The sequence below is a fragment of the Paralichthys olivaceus genome, chromosome 2 (genome assembly GCF_024713975.1).
Source record: "Paralichthys olivaceus isolate ysfri-2021 chromosome 2, ASM2471397v2, whole genome shotgun sequence".
Taxonomy (NCBI): domain Eukaryota; kingdom Metazoa; phylum Chordata; class Actinopteri; order Pleuronectiformes; family Paralichthyidae; genus Paralichthys; species Paralichthys olivaceus.
In genome coordinates, this window is record NC_091094.1 from 28,246,663 (window position 1) to 28,271,763 (window position 25,101).

Genomic DNA, 25,101 nt, shown 5'->3' on the forward strand with positions numbered 1-25,101 from the left:
GTCTTCCAGTCTTAGGGCCTGCACAGTTTGTGCAAAGTTGGGCTCATAACATGCTGGTCCTGTCTCTGTACTGGACTGAAATTTTAATCTTTCAACTCCAGATCATAGAGCAAACAAACATTTCCAAGTTGTCAGCCCATTCCTTTTAAAAATGAATTATAACACATCAGAAAAACTCAAGGTCAAGTGGTGAGAAAAATAATGATAGGGTTTATGTGGGATTTAGAACAAGAAATCGTAAGAAAGCCAAAAAGACCTTGACTGACAAAATTGAGCAAAGGCATTTTGGCCTCTTGACATTTGCTCCGAAAGAGTACCCTTCACTTTGAAAAGAAACGTGTTTGTAAACCGATGAGAAGCATTCAAAAGCCAAGCAAAGCTGAACTCTGCCCTTTCCTAAGTTCCTGAATCACTATCTGGCATTGGCACTTTCCAGTATATGCTATCAACAAGGAAAAACCAAAGATTTTTTTCTGCATGAGCACAGTGTGGACTGCATTCAATATTTATTTATTAACATGAAATTAGAATAACACACACACAAGTATCTGATGACATGTCTATAAGAGGCTGTCTTATAAAGACACTTGTGAAATAACAAGTGGGCCTATTTGCAGTCTGGCAAGTTTAAGTGTTGATGTTTCAGTGAAAACTTTGTTAGTGAAGGTAGTAAGTAATGTTGCACTAGCTACAACTGAGACAACAATCGGGAAAGGAGGACAAGTTTAGTTTGTCATTTATAAGTCAAATAATGTTTAACTTTCTATTGTTAGGTTTTACTGTGAATCAACAAGCATTATGTATTCTCAGTATGATCACAAAGCAACAACCTGCAGTGTTATCGCAAACTTACAAAATTGGCAAGGGATCAAATAATTATTTCCTTCACTGTAGCTGCTATGTGGAAAATGCCAGCCATGCCACTTCCATCCATTCATCCAAAGTACCCAGGAGGTTGTCCAATTGTCGTGGCTGCCGTTACTAGGCAACCAAAACTGCTTGTCCAATTAGTAATTAGTCAAAACAAGGATAAATGGATTTCCAGCAACATAAAGGTTCAAATATGAGGACGGAATTGATATAGACCAGTTTTACCTTCTTCTCTCTCCCTCTACTTCAGCTGTGCATGAACGTGTGTCCTCAGGATTACTTCATTAAAACAGTTCATTTGTTTGTGAATTGCCCTTTCTGGTGCAGAGAATTATTGCACTTACTCTTTCTGTGGTTTTTTTTGTACTTTGTTAAAAAGATTTCCAAACCATGCTTTAATCTCACATGCGTATATTTTTCAATCAAATTCAGTGATTTGATTAAATTGTTAAAATGACTTTATTAAAGGAAGAAGTGCAACAGGAATGTGCTTTTTCTTCTCTCTGAACATGTTCTTTTAGTTTAGATATTCAGTTGAGAATGAGAATGAGGTCCCTGAATAACATAGAATGCATCAATAACTATTTAACTAAAAGATACAAGTACAGTATTGAGTAGTTTGAACAATGCAAGTGCGAAGTGCCACTCAATTTACAGTCCTTCACGACATTAAGAGGTTGCCAGTTATAAAACAATAACAGCGTGGATGTTTTTTAGCACACAGATGAGCTATTCTCAAAGATTAGGAAAAATATGAAGACAAGCAGTAAAATGTTTGGCTTTTGATCATTTCTACAAATGTTAAACGGCTTTTAATAGTGTAAAGCAGGATTTGCCCCCATCCCTTGATATAGATACTATTTGTTTCTAGTTCCAGCGAATCCATCCCAGTACAAAACCTTGCAGACCGACCCACAATCAAGACCAATTCATAGATCAACGTTGATCAACATGCTGCATGGCCAGCGGCGTCCTTTACTCCTGCTGTTGGACTCAGAGTTATTAGAGAAAGAAAGAGAGAGTGGTCCTCTGTGGGTTTTATGTGTGTCAGGCACCCCCTAGACTCCATCACTCATTGCCATCCGGAGTTCTCCCCTGTGTGTGTGTGTGTGTGTGTGTGTGTGTGTGTGTGTGTGTGTGTGTGTGTGTGTGTGTGTGTGTGTGTGTGTGTGTGTGTGTGTGTGTGTGTGTGTGATGTGTGTGTGTATGTGTGTGTGTGTGTGTGTGTGTGTGTGTGTGTGATGTGTGTGTGTGTGTGGGAGATGGCCGCTTATCTTTGATGAAAGCCGTAAGAGGATCTGTTCATCACCCAGCCAGACACACTGGGCTACAAAACCCTTTCAGCTGAGTTACACACAGGGAATATTAGAAGTTGTTTAAAGTGACCTATTGTAGCAATTCTGCTACAACAGGCCAATAGGTGTGTACTATATAGGGGTACTAAGTGTGTGCAGGGAGACACAGGCACACACACACACACACACACACACACACACACAAGCATGTATGTATAGTGTATGTTTGTATGTGGCAAAAGAATTACAGACAACACAAGCTTTTTTTAAAGAATCTGTCCAGATTAATGAAAATATGGTGGAAGCCACAGATTAAAAAGAAAATACAAAATAGCATTTACACACCTTTTTATGGTGGTTTACCCACTTGTTATTGCCTGCCTGAAAGATTGAGTCAAATTCACAAATTATTTCTGTGCATTATATGGCATTATTATGGCACCTGACCCCTGCTCTCCTCAGTGTACAGCCCTCACTGCTTGCACACTGTCAAAGTCCAGTCTCTGTTGCAAACTGACCGAGCTGCAATCAAATGTATTTAAATAGTACGATATCAAAACAAACAGTTGTCTTAGGGTGCTGCACAAAAGTCCAAGATCTTAAAAAAAGACACAATCCAACTTGTTCCACACCGAGCAAGCATGAGCAACAGAGGGGAGGAAAAACTCCCAGTTGGAAGAAAACTCCGGCAGAACCGGGCTCGGTGTGGACGGCCTCTGCCAGGACCGGTTGGGGTGAGTGGAGAAAAAAAAAAGGGGAACATGCATTAATGTGAAAGCAGGATTTTACTGTTTCTATGCAAAAATCTTCTAGTGGAGTGAAAAGTACAATATTTGTCTCAGATCTAATGGAGTAGATATATAAAGTAACATTAAATTGTCACACTCAAGTTGTCCCTCAAATACAGTAATTGAGTAAATGTACACTATTTTTCTCATTGAGTTACATCCATCAGGCAGAGTCTGTGTGTGACGGGAAGAAAGGGTGAGGGGGTAGCGCAGGGAGGGTGTTGAGCATCCCGACAGCCTGGTGGATGAAGCCATCTCTCAGCCTGCTGGTCCTGGCCCGTAGACTCTACAGTCTCCTCCCTGAGGGTAGCAGGCTGAAGAGGCCGTGTGACGGGTGGGTGGGGTCACCTGCGAGGCGGAGGTCTCTACGGGTGAGTCGGGTGTTGTAGATGTCTTGGACGGGGGACAGAGGGACGCCGATGATCTTTTCAGCCGCTCTCGCGATGCACTTGAGGGTCTTCCGGCAGGACGCGTTGCAAGCGCCATACCACACGGTGATGCAGCTGGTCAGGATGATCTCGATATTGCCTCTGTAGAAGGTGACCATGATGGGGGCAGGGGCTCTGGCTGTCCTCAGCTTGCGGAGGAAGTAGAGGCGCTGGTGAGCCTTTCCGGCCAGTGATGCAGAGTTGTTGGTCCAGGAGAGGTCCTCTGCAACGTGCACTCCCAGGAACTTGGTGCTGCTCACCCCCTCCAGAGCACATTGTTTGTGTCTTAATTATAGAAACCTGTGTGGGATTTTTGTAAGAATACACACAGAACAGACAAATTTGGTGAATTTGACAAAATGTTTAATGGTCTAAAATCAACATAGCATGACTAACTGATGCTCATGTGAATTAGATAAGAACCAGGGCTGCTAACACGTTGACAGTGAGTTACACCAGTCAGATTGTTTGCTAGCCTCACTTTAACAGTTTGGGATTCATAGGGTCTTTCACATATTTAGGTTTTGCAACTCTGTGGAAGGGTTCGCTTTGAGTTCATTACTGTGCCGCTATTCTCTCTGTTTTCAATTTTGATTCATTTTGAAACATATGACACATACACACGTACACACACATAAACAAAGGGGGCTCAGGTAGATATAATCTATTAGATATGCTTTCCCAGCATCGAGGTTATTCACTGTTAGACTTCCAAATGGCGTCTATTTATGTTTTACTTATGTGTTTGCTTCTGTGTGTGTGTGTGTGTGTGTGTTTTACTTGTGTGTGTGTGTGTGTGTGTGTGTGTGTTTGTGTGTGACTAATGGCTTTAGTAATGCTAAGCCACAAGGGGCTCAACTGCAGGTTATGAATAGAAAAACTCCACTGCAGCTCTTTATGAGCAAGCTAATCAATTTGGTTCCACAAGGCACGTGAGCTCTATTCTCAATCAACCCATGTTCATCGTCAAATTACCTTACGCATTTGCATAATATGATACAGTGGTTGGAATAATCATTATGGGCTTTGTTGGATGGTAATACACTACTCTCTCTTATAGTCAACAGTAAATAGTTTAACGAATTGCTGCCCAAAATACTGTACACTGGAATAACACTGAAGAAAGTATGTGGACACAGAACATTCCGCACCACATGTCATTTTAGCATGTGCAATTCCATCTCCTCTGCTTTAACAGCCTCCACTCTTCTTTGAAGACTCTCCACTGGATGATAGAGCCTGGCTACAGGGTTTGCTCCCATCCAGACACAAGAGTATTAGTGAGGTCCGACAGTAACGTTGAGTGAAAAGTCCTGACTTACAGTCAGCACTCTAGCTCATTCCAAATGTGCTGAATGGTATTCAGGTTTGGATTTAGGTATGCAGTCAAGTTCCTCCACACCAGAGGTTATTGGTTAAAGTACCAGGTTTGAATCTATCAATGCACCTGAATAGTAATATAACAATTGTAACCATTCCTTTTGTTTTTATTGTCTCTCATTCATTATATACATAATGAATATACATAATATATTTAGAGATGATTGGATCTTTAAAATCAATGCACATGAACTTCAACCAGATTATGAAAGCGTCATTAGTTCAATTAACTCACTTGAAGAACAGTGGGTGAGCATGTTCCACACCGAACAGGAAAACACATTTCTCTATGGAGCTGGCTTTGTGCATGGAAGCATTGTCCTGTTGAAACAGGAGGCGTTTTACCCCAGCACATGGCCAGCACGAATAGAGGCCAGACACTAAAACACTGAGGGTGTGAAGTTATGTGTACGCTAATAGTTTACATGGTAAACAACACTTCATGCAAATGTTTCACTTTGAAAACCTATTAGCAGTAATTCCCTTTGAGCTGCTGAAAGGCTTTTGATGTGAGAACACTGTAAAGAAGTGGTGCGTTTCTTTGATGGCGGCCTAAACCGCTATTGCAAAATGGCTGAATGTAAGCAAAGCTGGGAATAATATTACGAATGAAAACAGTTTTTCTGTTCGAGGAGATAATGGAATTAATGTGTGGAACACGGGATTTATCAGGCCTTAAGGTAAACACGGAGGACATTTGCACAGCAAACAGCGTCAACGGCAGATTGGAATGGGAACAAATCAGAAAACAGTAAAGGATCTTACTGTATGAAAGACATACAGTATTATAGAGGATGACGAGAGCCTTTGTCTTATGTAAACCTGTTTCATATTTGGGAATTTATGGTCATGATCAAATATTTGAGAAATGAAATCAAACTTGAAGTGTCCCCGTTGCTGAGCAACCTCAGTGGTCAAACAGAGACCCTCAGTGGTCAGGAGCAGCTGGTGCAGGGCTCGTCCTCTGAATGGAGAGAATTGTATATGTATTGCTGAATTCATCAGAGAAACATACAATGTTTATGTGTTTACTTTCATATCTGTCACAGCCACATATTAGAAGGCAGAGCAGGTTTTCTGCATTATGCCTGAAGGCGATTATATATGAACCCATGTGTTGTTGGAGCCGGGAGGCAAAATCTGTGTGTGTGTGTGTCTGTGCATGTAGCAGTTCTGTGTGCCTGTGTTTTCCAAATTGTATGTAGGCAGAATCCAGCTATTCAGACGTGTGCGCACTAGATTCTGTTATGGTGTGCATGCGTGTGTGTGTGTGTGTGTGCTGATGACTCAGAGCAATATTAATAACACATCATGAATACAACTCATGCTCACATAACTCTCTCTCTCTCCCTCCCACCTGTATGTGTATTCGAAAGATAAGCTGAGCCGATATATTTAGCCATTAAATTATCTGTTCCTTTCTCCCTAATTATTATTGCTTTATTCTTCCTTCACATTATCCCTTCCGTCTGTGTCTTCCCTCACTTGTCTTCCCTCTTGTGTCCATCCATTACTTCCTTTCTCATCCCTCCCTCCTTCCTCTGACCTCACTTCCTAATTTTCTCCCTCATCTTTATTGGTTTCATTGACCTCCTCCCTTCCTTTTAAATGTCTTACTTACTGCTTTCCATCCTTTCTGACGTTCCACTTCCCCCTTGCTGAATATCCTCCTTCTCTAAACCCCTCCAACCAACGATCCATGTTCTTTTTTCCTTTGTACTTTCTTTGGGTATGGCTTTTTCGCTCTGCCTCCTCCCCCTCCATCCTCAACCATTTTTCTGCCTTTTCGTTTTCCTCCGCTCTCCTTCCTCTTTTCCCCTTCTTTTTGCATCTCTTATCTTATTGCCTTCCCTTCCCCTCCCCGCTTTTCTTTTTTTATAAACTCCCCTCCTGCTCACCTTGTTTCTCTGTTTTTTCCTCCATCCTTCTCCCAGTATGTAGCAGCGCTCCCATCAACATGAAGGTGCAGCATGTGAACAGCAGCGCTCTCGTGGTCCGCTGGGCTCGCCCAGAGATCACCTACCACCCACCCATCCTCCACTTCCTGGTGTCCTACAGCTGGACAACCCACGACGACAGCTATGAAGAGACGCACCTCACAGATCCCAAGCACAAACTGGTGAGATACGATTATTTGCTTCCAAGTGATTAAAAAAACACATGACATGAGAGCATATAGTGCATACACTGTAAGATACATCAGGAACAAAGCAGGTATGGATCAGGTATGAGGGGAGCACTGCAGTTATAACAGAAAGAATACGTGATTTGTCTTGTGTGGTGTTTGTTGCAATGTTGCATAAAAGCAGCTGATTCCTTTGAAAAGTCCAGTGCTGTAATGTTGACTTCTACCTCTGAACATTACTTTGTGATGAGATCTGCTGTGGGAAAATAAAACCCACAAAACAAACACCAAGGAATTGCTTCACTCTGTGTAAATAAGGGTAAATATGCAAGCTGTGCTTTATTCTATCAGTATGATTGGAGAATCATTACCTTAATAGAAATAATCATTATCTGACCCAGGCACCGTAAGTGCCGAACAAAACGAAATATTTCTTTAATTTCACTTCAATATTCACACTAATAACACTGATGGCGACATTTTTATTTATTTTGTTTTATTGTGAAACCACACTAGACCACAGATAGATCTCACTGTAAATATTAAAAGCCAAGTCAAAAACAGGACACTATCCCCATTTAGTTAGTTGGAATTGATTGTATGTTAAAATTTGTAAAAAGAAAGAAAAAAGAGACAAAATAGCTGCAAACATTTGACACAAAGAAGAGAAGAAAAAAACAGGATATCAAAGTCCTGAGCTGTGTCCGCCAAACCAACCAATAGCATCTGTGTGGCAAAAGAACGTCATACTTCCTAGACTGGAAAAAACATGTACTGCTAGGGAACACATAACATTTAGCAAGTCAAATTAGTAGGACAAAAATATATATTTTCTAGGCTGCAGTCACAATACATGTCACTTACCAAAATAAAAATCTGATAAAATTAACTTGTCTGAATAAAAGGCAGCGCTCAAATCCCCTTCAGACAAGCAAAGATGCCAATACTCCACACAGTGTCCCCAATGTGTCAGCATCCACAACAATACAATAACCCAGTTTCCCAATGCTTTGTCTTTGGTATGGAGCAGCCTCAGCCAGTCTGCAGTATATATATCTTAGATATATCAATGTGCCCATTGCTTGCTGTGAGTGTGTCAAATGTTTAAGACACATTTATCACATAAATTATTATACCTGGTGTTTAACAGTGTTTCATATAAGGAAACACACACACACACACACATGTCATCTTCTTCTGGTGTGTCTCCCTTGGCCTGGTTTGAAGAATACAGAAAAAGCTCTGTTCAGATTTTTCTGACTCATTGTTTTGGCTAATTTGGACCATAAAGCAGTCCCACACTGAACGTCTTCTTCATCCAGAAATGTTAAATGGCAAAATCCCTGGGGTGAATAAATGCACATGGTCTCTGATGATGTTGAGAAACTATACAGCTGTAATAAGTCTTCATCTCCACACTGGCCATAGAGAGATGTGCTATGTTCACAGAGCTACGATGGTGAAAGATCAACAGCCCTGGTTTGTAGCCAGTGTTTGTAGCTCAGTGGCAGATGCACCCTTGTAGTCTCATGTAGGTTTGTTTGATGGGACAAAGCATTTTTTGAACAGCATGAGGAAAGTTGACTACTACAGTGTAGTCTCTGTACAACGTGTGGATAAGAGGAACAATTTCAGCAACTAACAAATCTCCAAGTGTATTATATTAGGATAGACCTGAAACCAATCTGACGTATCCTTATAACAGAGCTTGTCCTGTGGGAAGTAGATGGTAGACTTTTCATTGGATGATTTATTTTCCAAACTACTCAGGGGATTTTAATGGGGAAAAAACAGAGGAACTGCTGAGTTTACAATAACACTTGTAACAACAAATCGGTCATTGTAAATGCGTGTACAATAATACATTAAAGTATGCTTATAGAACAGGTGGGGATAGAAATAAAGACATGTCTCTAACAGTGGCATGTGTCAGTTCACAGCCCCTTTCATATGATGTTCAGCAAAAAAAGTTATGCTGTACATTGTCTCCTAGTCCCTCACTAAAGGTGATCTTCATGTCTGTATTTAGAAGCTATGCAGGATTCAAAAGATCCAATTAGGTCACAGCAAATTCCTGATTCCAGATGACCGTGAGCTGATCGTCAGCCAATAATCAGATGATCTTCCTGAACTCCAACTACAAACACTCTCACAGGATAAAGTGCATTCAGACATTTTTGTCCACTGTTGCTTTTTTTCCTCCCACTTCCTTCCTCCTTTCCCTGCTGATGCATTACCAGCTGAAAATACACCAGCCGCTGCTCCGGCCTACAGCCATATGATGTTTGGTTAGCTTGATTAATGGACTATGATTTACCCTTATCACTGGGATGCCCTGTACATAACATGGACATATTTTAATTGTGTAGTATATTTCCATCTGTCCAGATGAATTTCTCATTAGACAGTGCAAGTGCTTTGAATGGAGCCAATGTCAACTTTATTTGCTGTAATTGTAAATTATAATGAGCATATTACGGACTAACAGACAGTCAGACGCAGTTGCTCTTGGGAATGTATATGTCTGTGTGTGTGTGTTATTGCAGGGATGCAGAGGGATTTACATCATCAAAACTGTGACTGTAAGGGCAGTGAAAAATCTAATAACTTATTTTGGAACAAAACTGTTTTGATACATATAAAGACAGCACTGATTGCATCATTAAGACATGAGTTTTTTTGTTGTAGCAGAGGCTCATATGTTCAACGTATTATTAGGAAATGTGCCAGCTGAGAATTTAATAATGTAGTTAAACATTTATGTGGGGAGAAAAGTTTTAAAGGCACTAATACACACACACACACACACACACACACAAACCAAGCAATATCCTCCATCAGTTTCATTACAAATGGTCTCATCAGGGGCCAAAATGAGCTATGAGAGAAGGCTGTGGAGCGGACAGGAGGCTTCATTCCCTTACATTGTGGTCTGCTGGTCGGCCCACAGAATACTAATGCTAAGCTGGAGGCGATGCAGCGCTGCCAGCCTGTGCAAAAAGCATGACCTTGGGCCAGTGGTTGTGTGGGAAAACAGCATTTGCTGCACAAAAAAGGATCAGAGTGCCCCCTGGCTGCGGAAGTGTGCACAATCTGTTTTCAGAACTGGGAATCTGCCGTGATGAGAGATGTAGGGAAAGAGGTGGGAAGTGTTTTATCCTCTCATCATTAACTCAAGAGACCCCCCCCTCCCTCCACACACACACACACACACACACACATACACACACACACCCTTCTTCATCTTTCTCCACGTCGTCTCTCCCCAGTTCCCTGTTCCCACACACCATTGTTTCCCCCTCCCTCTCTCTGTCAGCCCTTTGATTCTGCTCTTATTCCTCATCCTCCCCTGATGCCTCTATCTAGGTCACAACTGGGACTTACATGGCTTTAGGATCCCCAAATTCTACACACACATGTCATCCTTGTCACAATCAATGACCAATCCGCTTGCAATGAAATACTGTGGACTGGATGGCCCATACCACTTGTGGAAAAGGGGGGAAAGCGAGTAAGGCAAACTAACTGGATTTAGCAGGGCAGAACTGGATTCAGTCGAAGAGTGGGGGTGTGGTGATATGGATAAAAAAAGCACAATAATATGAAAAAAGATATTAGAGTAGTGGTATAAATGGTCATAATGATCACTTCATGCATTAGCCATCTGGAGTCAGTGCTATGCTAATGCGGTCTTTCATAGAGAATATGTATATAAACCGTGACTCCAGAGGTTTCCTGGGATTTGTAGGAATGTCACTGGCCTCATGTTGGTCTCCTGAGCCAACAAGGTTGTTGAAGAAAGAAGAAGCTCATCTTGAACATAACCATTACAAATCCAACAGAAAGCAGAGGAGTCTATTGTGTGTGTGTGAGTATGTGATAATAACACTACGCATTGATAGTAGCAAGATAAGACATTAACTGTGTTGGATATAATGGTTAAAAACAATGAACGTGGTGAATGGGTCTTTATCTTTCTGCAGATGCATTATAGTTGAAACCATTTCAAATTGGGCTTTGACTTGATAAGGTTGGCAGATGGGTCAATCACTTCCAGCTGGGATTTGACCTTCACTCTCGCCTTATATTTTGCAAATGTGGGACATTATGATGTCATGTGACATCAGATTACCTCGGAAGTATTAGCCAGACTATTGACCAGGTGGTTAAGGAGCTTCAGTGAAGAGGAGCTCCCTTCGCCCCAGACTTTCAAACTTTGCAGACACTAGAAAAATAAAACACACTAGAAAAAAAGCATCATGTCTCCTTCAAAGACAGTGAGTGAAGTAATAGTTAGTGAGGGAAATCACCACATTTTTACTATTATTACTAATTTAATTTCTCTAGTGTGGATCAGTGTGGTGGACAAAAACCACTGTCCCTAGAGTGGCTCAAACAAATGGAGTGGTAAAACATTCTACAACATTATGTAGCTAAATGCTGTCCCTGAAAAGCACCTTTTGTCCACTTGTTAATTTAGCGCCACTAAATGCCCTGTCTCTGGGGTATTATTGCATCAGTAATATGACGTCTGCTTGTTCACACAACAATGTGTTGAGCAGTTCTGTATAGAGACACTGATGAGACTCCAGGCTCTCTACACATCCAGTGTGTTTATCAGTTGCTGTTGATGCCACTGTACTTCAAACAGAAGAGACACGAAAAACCTTTCTAGTTTACTCAATCTATGCCACCCTGCTGTGTGAGAGCAGGAGTCAGCTGCAAGCGTGGAATCTCCTCAGTGTCAGCGTGAGCAGCAGCACGTCTAACGGAGCACTCACCGCGTCTTACGAGTGCATTCAGTGGCACGTCAGAGTTCCCATGGTTCATTTGTGCTGATGATATCTCGTTCTCTCTGAATACATGACAGAGATGAAAGCGGCTGCGTGGCAATTCACAGCAGAGACACGAAAACTTACAATTTACCCAATTTGACTTTTTAAACTAAAATTGTGTGTTTGCACTGAAGATGCTATATGTATCATTTTAAAATCAGTGGTGATAATGTCACAGACATATTTTCAGCCCGGAGTTGTTCACTGTCCACATCTGCAGTCAGGCGGCTTGACCACACCTTTCCACTGAAGGGTGAAAAATACCTGCTCTCTCAGACTGTGTCTCCGTGAGGCTCGGAATGAGAATAAAACAATGTTGAATCCTCGGCAGAGAAACTGGGACATGACCACTGGGATTCACCATGTTGGATTTGGTGGGAAATCTGCTAGATTGCTACATGACATAAATGAGATGCGTGGAGCTATACCGGCATCATACAGTGATCGATGAAGCAATACACTTAGAGCTGCTAATATATAAGAAGATACTGGCATGTTTTGGCATATTTCAGGGGATTGTGAGGGAATAAAAAAATTAAATAATATAACAATCCTGGTGAGAACTGACACTGTGTGAATGTGTTGTTTTACAGCCAGTAAAACAACACATTCATCAGGTGTTCAACATAATCAGTATTTACATTGGATTGTTGGCCACCTGATGAATAAAAGTTAAATATGAATTCTTTAAATTTTCCCCCAACTCTTTTCATAAGTGGTGCTTCAGCGTGTTTAGCACTGTGTAGTGCATTTTGCTCAAGGACACTTCGACATGGCGAATGGGGAAGACTGGGATTTTCTGGTCACTCCCCTCAGCTGTTGGTTGGGGCTGCTGGAATCAGGTTGATGAAATAGTGGAGGTACAGGCTGTAATGCAATGAACTGCAAGGAGACGTTAGGGATGATTGTCTGCTGGTATACACACGCAGACCTTTGCATACCCATTTTTCATATAATTTGAAAATGGCAGCTTGAATGAGTGAAAGTCTGATAAAAAAAACAATGTCCTATATGCATGTTTACTACATGGATAAGGAACGAAACAGGGAGGAATGTATAGGATTATTATTATTATTATTAGATATTATATTATTTACCGGTAAGGGATGTACATTAGATATTTACATTTGCCTTTAATTTGTTGAAAATAAACACACTATCACATTATAAGGTTTTATTCTTAATTTGATAATAATAATGATCAGTTACTAAAACATTTATTTACATATACATTTATTTGATTGATACAGCTACAGCCTATGGTTTACTAATATGTATATACAGAAAATGATATAATGAGATGCTGTGGTGGATATAGTGATGGTTAAATATCTCCCCGACTGAATTTTCCTCCTAAAACAGAGTAGACTACATTTTCCAATGTCCTACAGCATCCTTTCAATTGTAACTCAGTGTGATTCTGATTACCAGTGATAAAATAGTGCATGGAATTTCTGCCCGACTCAGCGAGTCTAATATTCCATTAAAACAAGGCTGTAGCAAGACTGCTGCAATTGATCTCTTACTGGTTTTAAGATTAATCTTACATTGTCGCCCCTTTCTGTGATAGAGATGGATGGTGGTGAGGACTGCAAGTGCATGATATTTGTATTTTTCTGCTGGACCAAAGTGTCATGAGATCTTTAACTGGTTTGTTCAGTAGAGGAATTTTTCTTAATGAGACGACACTTTATGAGATTGGATGGTTTGGCAGAAACCCAGTGCTTGCTCGGATGTTTTCTGTTTAACAGAGTGATGGTAAGTTTGCGTAGGTGAGTCTTTGCAGTTAGGGAGGAGAGGCTGCCAGCCCCCATAATGAGCCATTTAAGGACAGAGAGGGAAGGGCAATTATGTCCATTGAGGAGGCTTCTTGTGTTGCTAGTACAGTTTTCTAATGTTGCGATCTTACAGCCGGGACAGGGTTCTTCATCTCCACCAGTATGCTAGCATCATTTTTTCACTTGACAGAGGAGCCAAACTGGAGTGTTTGATTTAAACTGAGCCCCCTCCATCTGCAGTGAATTACAACTGAGACCTCTCAGCTCACTGTCTCGTGTATTTGACAGCGGACGTTTCAGCACTGAAGGAGTGGGTGGTACATTATCAGTTTTTGGACAGCAGCAGAATGAATGTGAAGTAAACTGACTGGATTAAAAGGATTGTGGGAAATACGACTGTGTGGGGATGAGGAGGCCTTTGTGATTGACCTTCACCGTGGCTTCATTAGGAAAGCAACATATTTCACTGTCCATCCCACACACCAGGCTCAAACACTGGAGTTGGACTTTTGGCCTCAGGGCCAATCCCTTTTTTTCTGCACTGTTAAGATTTGCTGTGCTGTCATAGATTTAGATTTTTAATGAGCACCAGTCTGAGTTTTGAAGGACATTTTAGGGGAAAATTCATGGATTGCTCAATCCTAAATCATGATTTTTCCCCTGCTTTTTTTGGGTCTTATTCATGAGTTATCCAGTCTCCCTTGATGTGGATGTTTGACCCCCCTGTGCATCTAAGGGTTAAAAAAACAGTTCAGTTGCATGCACAGAATGTGAGTTTGAAAGGTAGATTATACATTTGTTTGTAAGTATTTTTGTTCCCACGATAAAAAAAACTTTCCATTAAACTAAACAATTTAATGTAATCTTAATATGAGATTAAACTCTGTGTGTGTGTGTGTGTGTGTGTGTTTGTGTGTGTGTGTGTGTGTGTGTTTGTGTTATCCAGGAGGCTGTAATTTCTCCTGTTTCCCCCGATGTACTGTACCTGTTTCGAGTCCAGGCCGTCTGCATGAATGACATGCGCAGTGACTTCAGCCAGAGCATGCTCTTCAGAGGTAACGCACACACACACACACACACACACATGAATCGTGCTCATGAATTCCTCTTGATGTCATGTCTTTACTATCAATGTATCTGCCATATGTGCATTAGTATTTCTTTCATGTGCACAGCCCTCTTTTCACAGGCCTAGTATATTGTCCTGTATTGTATATAACCATAATCTGGCAGCAAATATTCCCTTGATCATAATATCACAAAGAATCCCATATCAATAGCTGCAGGCTAAAGGAAAAACAACAGAGGCAAGAAGAAAAAAAGTCAGCTGAAATGCAGAGAGGTGTATTTATTTCATCTAACTCAACTCAGTTTATTGTCTTCCTCATTCATTATTCAAAGGCCACTTATATTATGCCATGCTGTGATTAATGTTCTTACAGTGCACTCATGAATGTCTGCGACACCTCCCCAAGTCAAGTGTCGCCTCACTCACCCAGTTTTTTTCCCTGTACTTCAGCAAACACCACCAGGATATTTGAGGGAACGAGGATTGTGAAAACTGGGATGGTAAGTTTGAATCACAGCTATTGTCTTTGCACTTTTTGTCCAGCAGAGAGCAGTGTCTGTATTAGCATCCCTCTGTTCTGTGTGCCTTCCTTCACTTTGAATACTATACTATACTATATATTTACTGTCATTAGTCTATAATTTGCATTTTGGTCTATAAAGGATCCAAATCCATAATTTAATTACTTATCCTGCGCATATCACATGAATTTGAAAAAATAAATAGATTATAAGTGAATTGAAGGGATCCTGCATGTCAGTGGCTCCTAACCATTTGAACCGGCAATCTGTGTCTTAGTATGTTACAGAACAGTCACCAGCTTGCATGATTATTATTTACTATTATTCACTGAGCTTTCCATCTCAGATTGTTTGTCATTTCACATGGTGCTTAAATGGTAAAAATGCAAACTTTTACGGTATGATTTTCTTTTTTAAGCATCTGATGACTAGTTATTTATTAAAAACATATAAATGCCTTAAACTGGGCATAAACTGTGCGACTTCAGAAATGTTGTCTTTGAATTCCAATTCACACTGTACGAGTAAATCATCTGAGATGTGTAGCCAAAGCTCACAATTTATGTACTCACACCGTACAGACCTGACTGCTCACAGTGTATGTTCTATCGTCTGGACTATCTCTGGACCTGTGTTTTTGTCAAAGAGGAATAAATTGTTTGTTTAAGTGTTTGTTTGCTATCAATGTTAACAACGGAGGAACATTTAGTTCAATGTGTCACTGTGTGTCGAAACATCACCAGCCATAAGTTGCATTTCTTTCTATTGTGTTTTACTATTTCACCCAGACACATGAATCACACAATTCTGAAATCACTTCAAAATCATGCTAAAATTTCACAGTGTTTGCCCGGCTTTCATCTCTGTCAACAATGTTGTTATATTACTTATGACAAACTGAGAATCAAACATCGAACTACTCCTTTAAATACAGGTTACCCGTCTTTGAAATGTTAGATTTGACTGAGGAGAAAAATGTAATTCAAATTCTAATCAGTAACATTTTCTTTTAGCCGACGGTCTCTCCGGCCTCCTCAGCCGACATGGCGCCCATTTCCTCTGGCTCATCCACCTGGACCTCCTCAGGCATCCCGTTCTCTTTTGTCTCCATGGCGACAGGCATCGGTCCTTCCTCCAGTGGTAGTCAGGCAACAGTGGCGTCCGTGGTAACCAGCACTTTACTGGCTGGGCTGGGCTTCAGTGGTGGTGTCATCTCCTCCTTCCCCAGCTCTGTATGGCCAAGCAGAGCACCGAGGCATAATCCCACCTCCAATCACCAGACCGCCGAACCCGCCGAGCCTGCCAAAGATACTGCCACCTCTGCTGTCACATCATCTGCTGCCAATGATTATGGTGAGGCTAGGGGTGAGGACAGGGAGAACAGCAAGAGTCAAGGAGAGGATGGAGAGAGGGAAGGAGATGACAAGGATGAAGAGGATGAGGAAGAAGAGAAAGACAAGAAAAAGGAGAAGAAGGCATCAAGACGTGTGGGGAAAGCAGGGAGTAAGGTCAACAACACAGTGGTGAATGAGCCCCCGGGCAAGACATCGGAGTCCACCGCAAAGGAGAAAAAACAGACTGAACCAGATCCAACTAAAACGACACCTGGTGTCGAAGAACAACCAGAGACCTACACACACGATCCACTTTACTCAGACCCCACTACCACCGCAGAGGCAGCCAATGAAACAGCAGCACTCACTACCCCCAAGGACCCTGCACTGACATTGAGACCCAGAGCAGGGAAAGACAAGAAGCACTGGTCTTTCTCCATCCACACTGGTGAGTCTGCTAAGCGCTTAAACTGAACGTAAACATCAGCTGTGATACTTTGTAGAGCCTGAACAGAAAAGTGGGAACTGGAGAATAAAGTGCAGAATAATCAACTTTCTATTCCTTTCACTAATTTGACTAAAACATTCCAACTTTTGAGTGTTTTTTTTTTCTTTTTTCTCTAAAAATGTCCTCAGTCTCTTTGTGGACTCCCAAGTACCTCCTTGCATAAACATAAAATCAAATAAATGGGTAAGGTCCACAGTGAGCATTCACAAACTCTTCAGTTTCTCTGAAAGGCTGCCTTTATCAAATACTCTCTAGTCAAGACCGCATCAAGGCAGACTTTTTGAAAGAATCATTTACTTTTGGATATTTATGACCAACAAGGCCCTCCTGAACAACTTCATAACATATAGACTGTTTGTGTTGCTCTCTTATATTTGCACGTGTTCCAAAAGTAAGAGGGTGTTCAATTTTCCTATCAGTGCTGCATCTGATTTCAGGAGGGAACACAAAGATGTAGAAGACTGGCTGCTTTGATGATAATTTCATTCTAACAACTGTAATCCCCTTAGAGGTGTGAGGTCATTGGTAATGCAATTTATCAACAGCTTTGGAGGTTTGTCATTGAATTAATGAGGTCAAAGCATTGACTCTAATTCACTAATAACCACTCAGTAAGTAAAAGCACCATGATGGACAACATTTTTTAAAGTAAGAATGACTCAGAGAGATGCTACATCACTGCTGCACACAGTCTTAAATATTCAATACACGGTATGCTATATATATATTTCAATCATACTACACTGCTCCTCCGCTCCCTTCACTGGTTACCAATGGCTGCCCGCATCCATTTCAAAACACCAGTAGGCTACTTGTATACTGTGCTGTGAACAGATCGGGTCCAGTTTAACCATGTCCAGATGCAGAGTGGAGTGGACAGGCTGGGGTGTAAGGTTTAACCATGTCCTGGATGTAAGGTTTAACCAGGACATGGTTAAACCTTACACCCCAGCCTGTCCACTCCACTCTGCATCTGCCAATCGGCTTGCTGCTCCCTCACTGCGACCAAACCACCAAACTAAATCACAACTGTTTGCTGTCCTGGCTCCTTAATGGTGGAACGAGCTCCACATTGATACCAGGACAGCAGAAAGTCTTCATATCTTCCACCGCAGACAAAAGACACATCTCTTTCGACTACACCTTGGTGGTGAAGATGAGGTCTAGAAACAATCCTCAACTCTGGTGTTTATTTTTATTTAAAAAATTAAAATTAATCTGTTTAGTTGCACTTATATGGCACTTATATTGTAGCACTTACTTGATTCTTGTTGTTCTGGGTTTGTTCCCTCATGGTTGATGCACTTATTAGCTTTGGATAAAAGCATCAGCTAAATGTAATGTAATGTAATGTCATGCTACGCTGTAAAAAAATATCAACATTTTAGCATAGCTACATTTTAATGACAAAATTGTAAAAATGTAATTATTGTGATCATTATAGTGGAAGGGATTGATAATGCCACTAATGGGACTAAGATCAGATGAGCGTGAACACAATTAAAGTTGAAATAAAGATTTGATTGCTGGTCTGCTGCAGTGACACATTAATTCTGGTATGCTTACCTGTTGCTACATTGCTGTTTTGGAACACAGACTTTATATAAAGATGTTCAATGCATGAAAGATTCCACTTGTTCCACATCAACTGAGTGGCAGCAATCAGGGAAGCAGCCATGCCTGCCGATACAGATGCTCGGCCAATCACAAGTCAGCCTGAACAATACCGTCAATTTTCTGAAAAGATTAGCACTTGGACATACATCACTGTGATAACAACTACCATCAATGAAAGAAACCATATTTGAGAAAATATTATTTGAAGTGTATTTTTACTTAGTTTTACGTAGTCCCATATAGGCCTAACATCGACAGGCAGGTTTTATGACTGGGTGTTTACTTTGCTGCCAGCAGAAAGTTACAGCTGCTCTCACTCGTCTTCATTTGTGATTGAATGACCATAACCGAGTCCGACCTGTTGCTGCAGTAAAGCGTAGCTGCAGATACTGTGAGGGATCTTATCTGCATTTGTAGGGACAAGGACCAGGCCATTATCAGAAGTAATAAAGTCCTTTTTTGAGCAGAACCAGTGTAGAGCTGCACAGGTGTCTTGTGTCTTTGTGCGTGAACACGATGGCTAATGTTGGCTGACCATGATTAATGTTGTGTTCGCCTCACAGTACTGTAAAGTTTCTGCCACATATCAGACTATAACTAAAACTTGGCCATAATATATATACATAATGTAGAGAGGTCCTGCTTCAGTCAGTCAGATCTTACTCTGCTTATTGGGTTTCCCTGTGCTGTACCACAGGGGTGAGAGGCAGGGGAGTGAGAGATGGACTGAGAGAGAGAGAGGAGATAATCTATTATAATCTCTCATTGTGTTCTTTCAATGATTCTTACTACACAATCAGAAATAAAGCCTAATGAACCAAGGGAAGACACATGGTGATTGTGAGTGCTCAGCAGAACTGTGAACACACTTTAAAATCACAAACTGGATTTTTATGTTAAATTGAATTTATCGGTTTCAATTTGTAAACAGTGCAGTTTAGAAATTTACATATGAAGATAAATGCCTCACTGAAGATAATATTTTCTACAGTAGTTCCCTGTTCTTATATCAACACACATCACACCTCAAACTCCTCCGCAGACATCGTGTTTGTACCCTTGGGCAGTGCCTCTGCACAGCTTGCAGGCTGCATGATGTAGGGTGTCATTCTGTCTGCCATCAGAGGACAGTTTCCTTTACAAGGGTTCTGAAAGGCCGGATTTTGGTGACAGTCATTAAAAACAAAGTGTGTCTTATTATATACAAACATTTTATGATGATGAGATCAGGCATAATATCAAATAGACACTGCATCAGTGGTGAGCAGCAGCTAATAACAACCCTCCTTTATAAACACAGTTTTATTGCTGGTAAAGGAATTTTAAAGGCATGATATGCAATCACATTTTTTTCCTCATGTCTCATAACAAAAGCAGTTGTGCAAAAACTTACATAAAGTAAAAATTGAGTTTAACATTAAGCCTTTATGTTGCACTTTTACATTTGCCTGAAAGGATAACTTGTTAATTTATTTATACGTAAAAATACAAGACAGGCATAAGACAGTTACAGCCTGCTCTATTCAATTTTACCAAATAAAGCATTTGTCATTTGTCAAGATTTTCAAAAGCTGATTTGTGAATACATTTGATTTTGTGCCTACACGGCTCCACTAGAGACCCAGACCACTGAGACAGATCTCCGTCTGATACTGATATCACCACCATGTTTTGGAGGTAAGAATTAAAGGCTCATCTCTCCAGCTCCGACTGCAGCAGATAATCTAATAATTACTCCAAACAGGGTTGGGCAGAAGAAGAAAAGGGTTTGATTGATTACTATGTCCGTGTGACATTAATAACATGGTCTGCCTTATGAAGTCACTGAATACAAGTGGAAAGAAGATAACATTACCAGTAGTTTGAATCTACACTCTTATTTCATTAATCTGTGCATAACTAATAATACCAAAACATTTAATATAAAAACATGACAAACTCTAGAAGTAAAAAAAAAAGTTTTTCATATTGACCATGCTATAATATAATATTAGTTTGAAGTTTAAGTAGTTTGGGAAAAGTGTTTCACAAACCTCAGCACACCTGGTCATACCAAAAGCTGCTATTCAAAAAAAACAACTAAATTGTGATTGACCAAATATTTTGTGTGGTCTTACATTATATGTGAGGTAGAGGTAGCAATTCCTTAGCTTGAAAACTGAAAAGACATTTGTAATTCATTACAAAGTGGGAGTTTCACTGTTTTAAATCAAATCGATGCTTTTAATTAACTCACATGTTTGTATAGTGATCACAGAAGCAGCTTGTTCCACAGTCACACTCGGTGCAGGAGATGAGGTCCACTCCATGCAGCACTGAAAGTGGACTCTCTCCCACACATGTCATCTTTCAATTCAGACTGTAATTCTAACATTTCTTTTGTATTTTCTGATGATAACCACTGAACTAAATGTCATGAAATAGAAATGTAAATGTAAAAGTTTCTATATTTACTAAATGTAAATAATTTCGGGTTCCTTGACCCAAAACTGTACTTATAAATTCTGGTATTGTGTCTAACACTAAACAATCATCATCATTTTAATAGAAAAATAAAATGAACACAAAGTTGTGAAGGATTAAACTGCTCTACAATAGAACCAATCACAGTAAAACAACTACCGGGGCTGATACTGCACAAACAAACCAACACTGTAGCATCACACTGTCTCTGTGGGAGAGCGGATATCTACATAATTATCTGTGGTACAAATGTAGTAATAAAGGTTCACTCACAAATAATTAGCTGAGTTTCGTCATCTCACTTGAGTGGGCCACTTTGTTCATCAAGAGGTTATCAGAGAGTGAGCCTGCTGAGCTGCTCTCACTTTAAACAAGATGTGGTGTGGTGAGGTGAGGTGTGGTGTGGCCACCCAGACATGTCTCATGAGACAGTCAGCAGCTGCAGTCTGACACAAAGTACCGTCCCTACTGACGTGTATAAAGACAGCTTAACATTCCTGCTGCATAAGCGGTGATACCACATTAGGTCATGTAGGTCACGAGGCTGTATTTGTTTTTCACGACATCATCTTACAAAGTGTGGCTGCTCCTTCAAGTCCCTTCTCTTATCAGGTGTCACATGTTGCTGCTGAAGTTTTGAACCTTTCATGCACAGATAAATAATACATTTCAGAATCTTAGTTTACCTTGTCTATTATATCATGTATACAGGATAGTTTGATTGCAAATACATACATAACAAAATGTTTTCTGTGAATATAATATTGTTCAGTTATACAACAGCTTATCAGCACGTGTTGAAATCAGACAAATGCTTTTCACTTTCTTATCATTAATCAGCCATGTGGGTTTAATAATATCACTAATCAAGCTGATTGAAACATGAAACATTGGATGATGCAATTGGATAACCGCTAATCAACAAGTTAGCTTGTCATGTCTCTAAGTCCTTGAATCTACACATTTGCATGATTTTTGATTACTTACAGGTTCTGATGATAAAAACTAGCTAGCTGGCTAACAAATTCTTTTTTACTGGTCCATCACAATCTACGGACTCTTTAGAAAATGTGTTAACCATCCTTGAGCAAGATGCTGAACCCTGAATTGCCCCTCATAGAACAATAAAGTGTTGCTAATAGATGAACTGAATGTGTGTGTGAATGGGTGAATGGCAAACTGTACTGTAAAGAGCTTTGATCGGTCATCAAGTCTAGAAAAAAATATAAATACAGACCATTAGCTATAGCTTCAGTCACTGCTAGTCTCTATAAACATTACCGAATACTTTGGTGTGTTGCAATTTCTGTCTTGTTACATTTAAAAAGTAAAAAGTTAGTTAGTTTAACTTAAAAAACCTGTTCCAGCATCTTTCTATTGGTAAGAAGATTTTACATATTATTTGTCACTGACATCACAGGACACAGTGAATCAGGAAAGGTTACATTCAGGAAAGGTTTTGGACCAATACGCACATTCTACCCACTCATGTTCTTGGGTCCCACAGTGAACTTTACATGGACACTCCAGGTAAAGAGAGTAGGGTCCTCCTGCATGAGGTGGCCCACTTCCTTTAGCTGCCTTTGTTTTACATCATGAACGGTGTATGTGTCTCTGAAGATTTTAAGTGGCATTGACATAATGTTTTTGTCAGGTAAAAAAACTATTCTCTCTTTTTTATGAAATGTTTAGGTATGGTAGAGATAAGTCACTGCAAATAAACTGTTACTGTCACTGTTAAAATAATCACACTAGTAAAACATTTTTAGAAAGACTGGATATAAAGTTACTTTTGCCTGAGTAACACATGAACCTTTTAACACCTTATGGATACCATATGTGAAAAGGAGTTCCATTAACTATAAAAGATGTACCTTGATTAATTCTATGTTTTGTGGTAGAAAAAATGACGTGTTGCATCCTGCTGCATCCTACCTGTAAAAGAAAATGTAATGTGACCTTTGAGTCATCATGGTCCTACTCTTTTATCTTAGACAGTGAACTTGTTCAAACCCTCATCATCTTAGTAAAGTTATGGAAGTGGTGTGATAGTAAAGTCATAACAGAGAACATGCAGTTTATCCGGGGCCTCACAGTGGGGACCCTGATTCAGCAGCTTGTGAACTGGGAACAGAAATATGAAGCCAAGCCTCTTCGTTTTTGCCTTCCAAATTCTTTGCCCTCTGTTCTGTCCTGCTCCTGTATCCCTCCCTTTCTCTGTTTTCTTTACTCTCTCCCTCTCTTCTTTTACTCCATCTTCTCTTTTCCCCTCCCACCCTCCCTCTTGCTCACTCCTCCTCCACCACCTCATCCTCTCTGCCTCTCCTCGTCTTGCTCTGATCTGAGTGCTGGCCTACTTTCAAACACAGCGAACGGAGATGAGGCTTGGAGGCCAGATTCAGCTGCAGGGGGAGGAAAAAAAAGCCTCTGCTCCATTTTAAGTCACGTGTGTGTGTGTGTGTGTGTGTGTGTGTGTGTGTGTGTGTGTGTGTGTCTGCATGTATCTCACTGCAAATTAGTGACTGGCTGTTTTGTGCATGTGTGTTATGTGTCTTCATGCTGCTGGTGAGGTTTTATTTATTTTATTGTAGGAGAGCACCAAAATCATAAGACAAATGCGGAAGGCAAAGAGAGACAGCATTTCTGTTTTTCTCTCTGTGCATGTGTGTGTGTGTGTGTGTGTGTGGATATAAGGGAGGAGATGCAGAGTTAGTGAGGATGCAAGCCAGCTGTGGTGCAGTGCAGGGGCCCGGCCTGCTGTAATGTTCAGCTCCGGGCAAAGCTGCAGATTGAAGGCCATGGGGGCCGGCGTCAGCTCCAGCAACGTCACGGCTGCAGCAGCTGAACTGGGTAGGTGGTGATGATGGTGGTGTTGTGAACGAAAAGCAAATTGGATGCAACAAATGGTCTCGAATTATCTATTATTAGAGCTATGTTTTGTTTTGATGCTGTTATCTGGCTGCACTTATTGCCACTGCATGCATAGTGAGCAGAGTTTAGGGCAGGGGGTACATTTACTGGGAACTGGCCTGGCACTCTGTACTTCTCTGTATTCACTTTGATTTATTTTAACATCCTCTGTTTTTGAGACAGATGAAGGAGCAGCCTCATGTCATTCAGCATGAGCTATTGAACCGCACCATCCCTGTGAGTCCTCTGTAGTGATAGAGTAGTGTTTAGCCTAGCTTAGCAAATAAGCCTTGACCCAAGAGTGGACAGTGAAGAGCTACATGAACAGGAAATTAAACACAACAAGGCCTGACAATGTCAATCAAACTTCTTCCGATGAGGAACATGGAGAAAGCAAAATGTTTTTTCAATGATTTCAGACTTTTATTAGAGACTTTTATTTTTCCCCGCTGTAAGTTGTCCTTCATTTCCTTGGTGAATTGTATAGTTTCAGGTCAGTGAAATAAGTTTTTCATGCTGACCTTTTTTTTTATTATGTTTGCTTATTCAGTCAACGGGTTCAGTTTTGTGTTTATTGTTGGTTATTTCCACTGGTTTGTGAAGTAATGGACAAATTGGAGCCTGGATTAGAAATGTAGGCATCTTGTTCCTACATAGCCAGTAACATATATTCATGGAAAATAGTTGATGTCTTCCTTCATCGCTGACTCTGGTGTCTATATTTATAATTATAAAAATAAAAACATTAAGTTTAGTTGCACTTATATATTGCACTTATATGTAGCACTTTGTAGTTTGGCTTTTTTGAAGACCAACTGTACTTACTTGATTCGTGCTGTTCTGGGTTTGCACCCTCGTGGTTGAATGTACTTATTGTAAGTTGTTTTGGATAAAAGCGTCAGATAAATGAAATGTAATTATAAAAATAATGATATATCATATGTAATATCTCTTCCTATAGAAGCTGCTATCACAGTGTGTCGACTAAGAGTATATGATTGCTTAGTCCAACAGAAAATAAATAGACACACGATGGCAGGATGAATAAATCAATACATGAAAATGTGTTCTGATTTAGAGGCTCACGTGAAAGAACACCAGATGTATTAGTTATGGAGCGGGGAGTCAGATGAAAGCAGCAGATTGTAAGCTGTTAGCACAGCTCCATTAAAAGTAAAAA

The 25,101-nt window shown here is 40.4% G+C and overlaps 1 protein-coding gene across 1 annotated transcript in view; it reads left to right on the forward strand.

The window, feature by feature from the left end:
• The window catches only part of LOC109640020 (receptor-type tyrosine-protein phosphatase gamma-like), a 350,667-nt gene that overhangs the window by 290,072 nt on the left and 35,494 nt on the right, over positions 1-25,101 (forward strand). The window contains exons 9-12 of the mRNA XM_069513834.1: positions 6,696-6,880; positions 14,446-14,554; positions 15,019-15,068; positions 16,103-16,871. Coding sequence (XP_069369935.1) covers positions 6,696-6,880; positions 14,446-14,554; positions 15,019-15,068; positions 16,103-16,871 — 1,113 coding nt within the window. The remainder of the gene's footprint in view (positions 1-6,695; positions 6,881-14,445; positions 14,555-15,018; positions 15,069-16,102; positions 16,872-25,101) is intronic.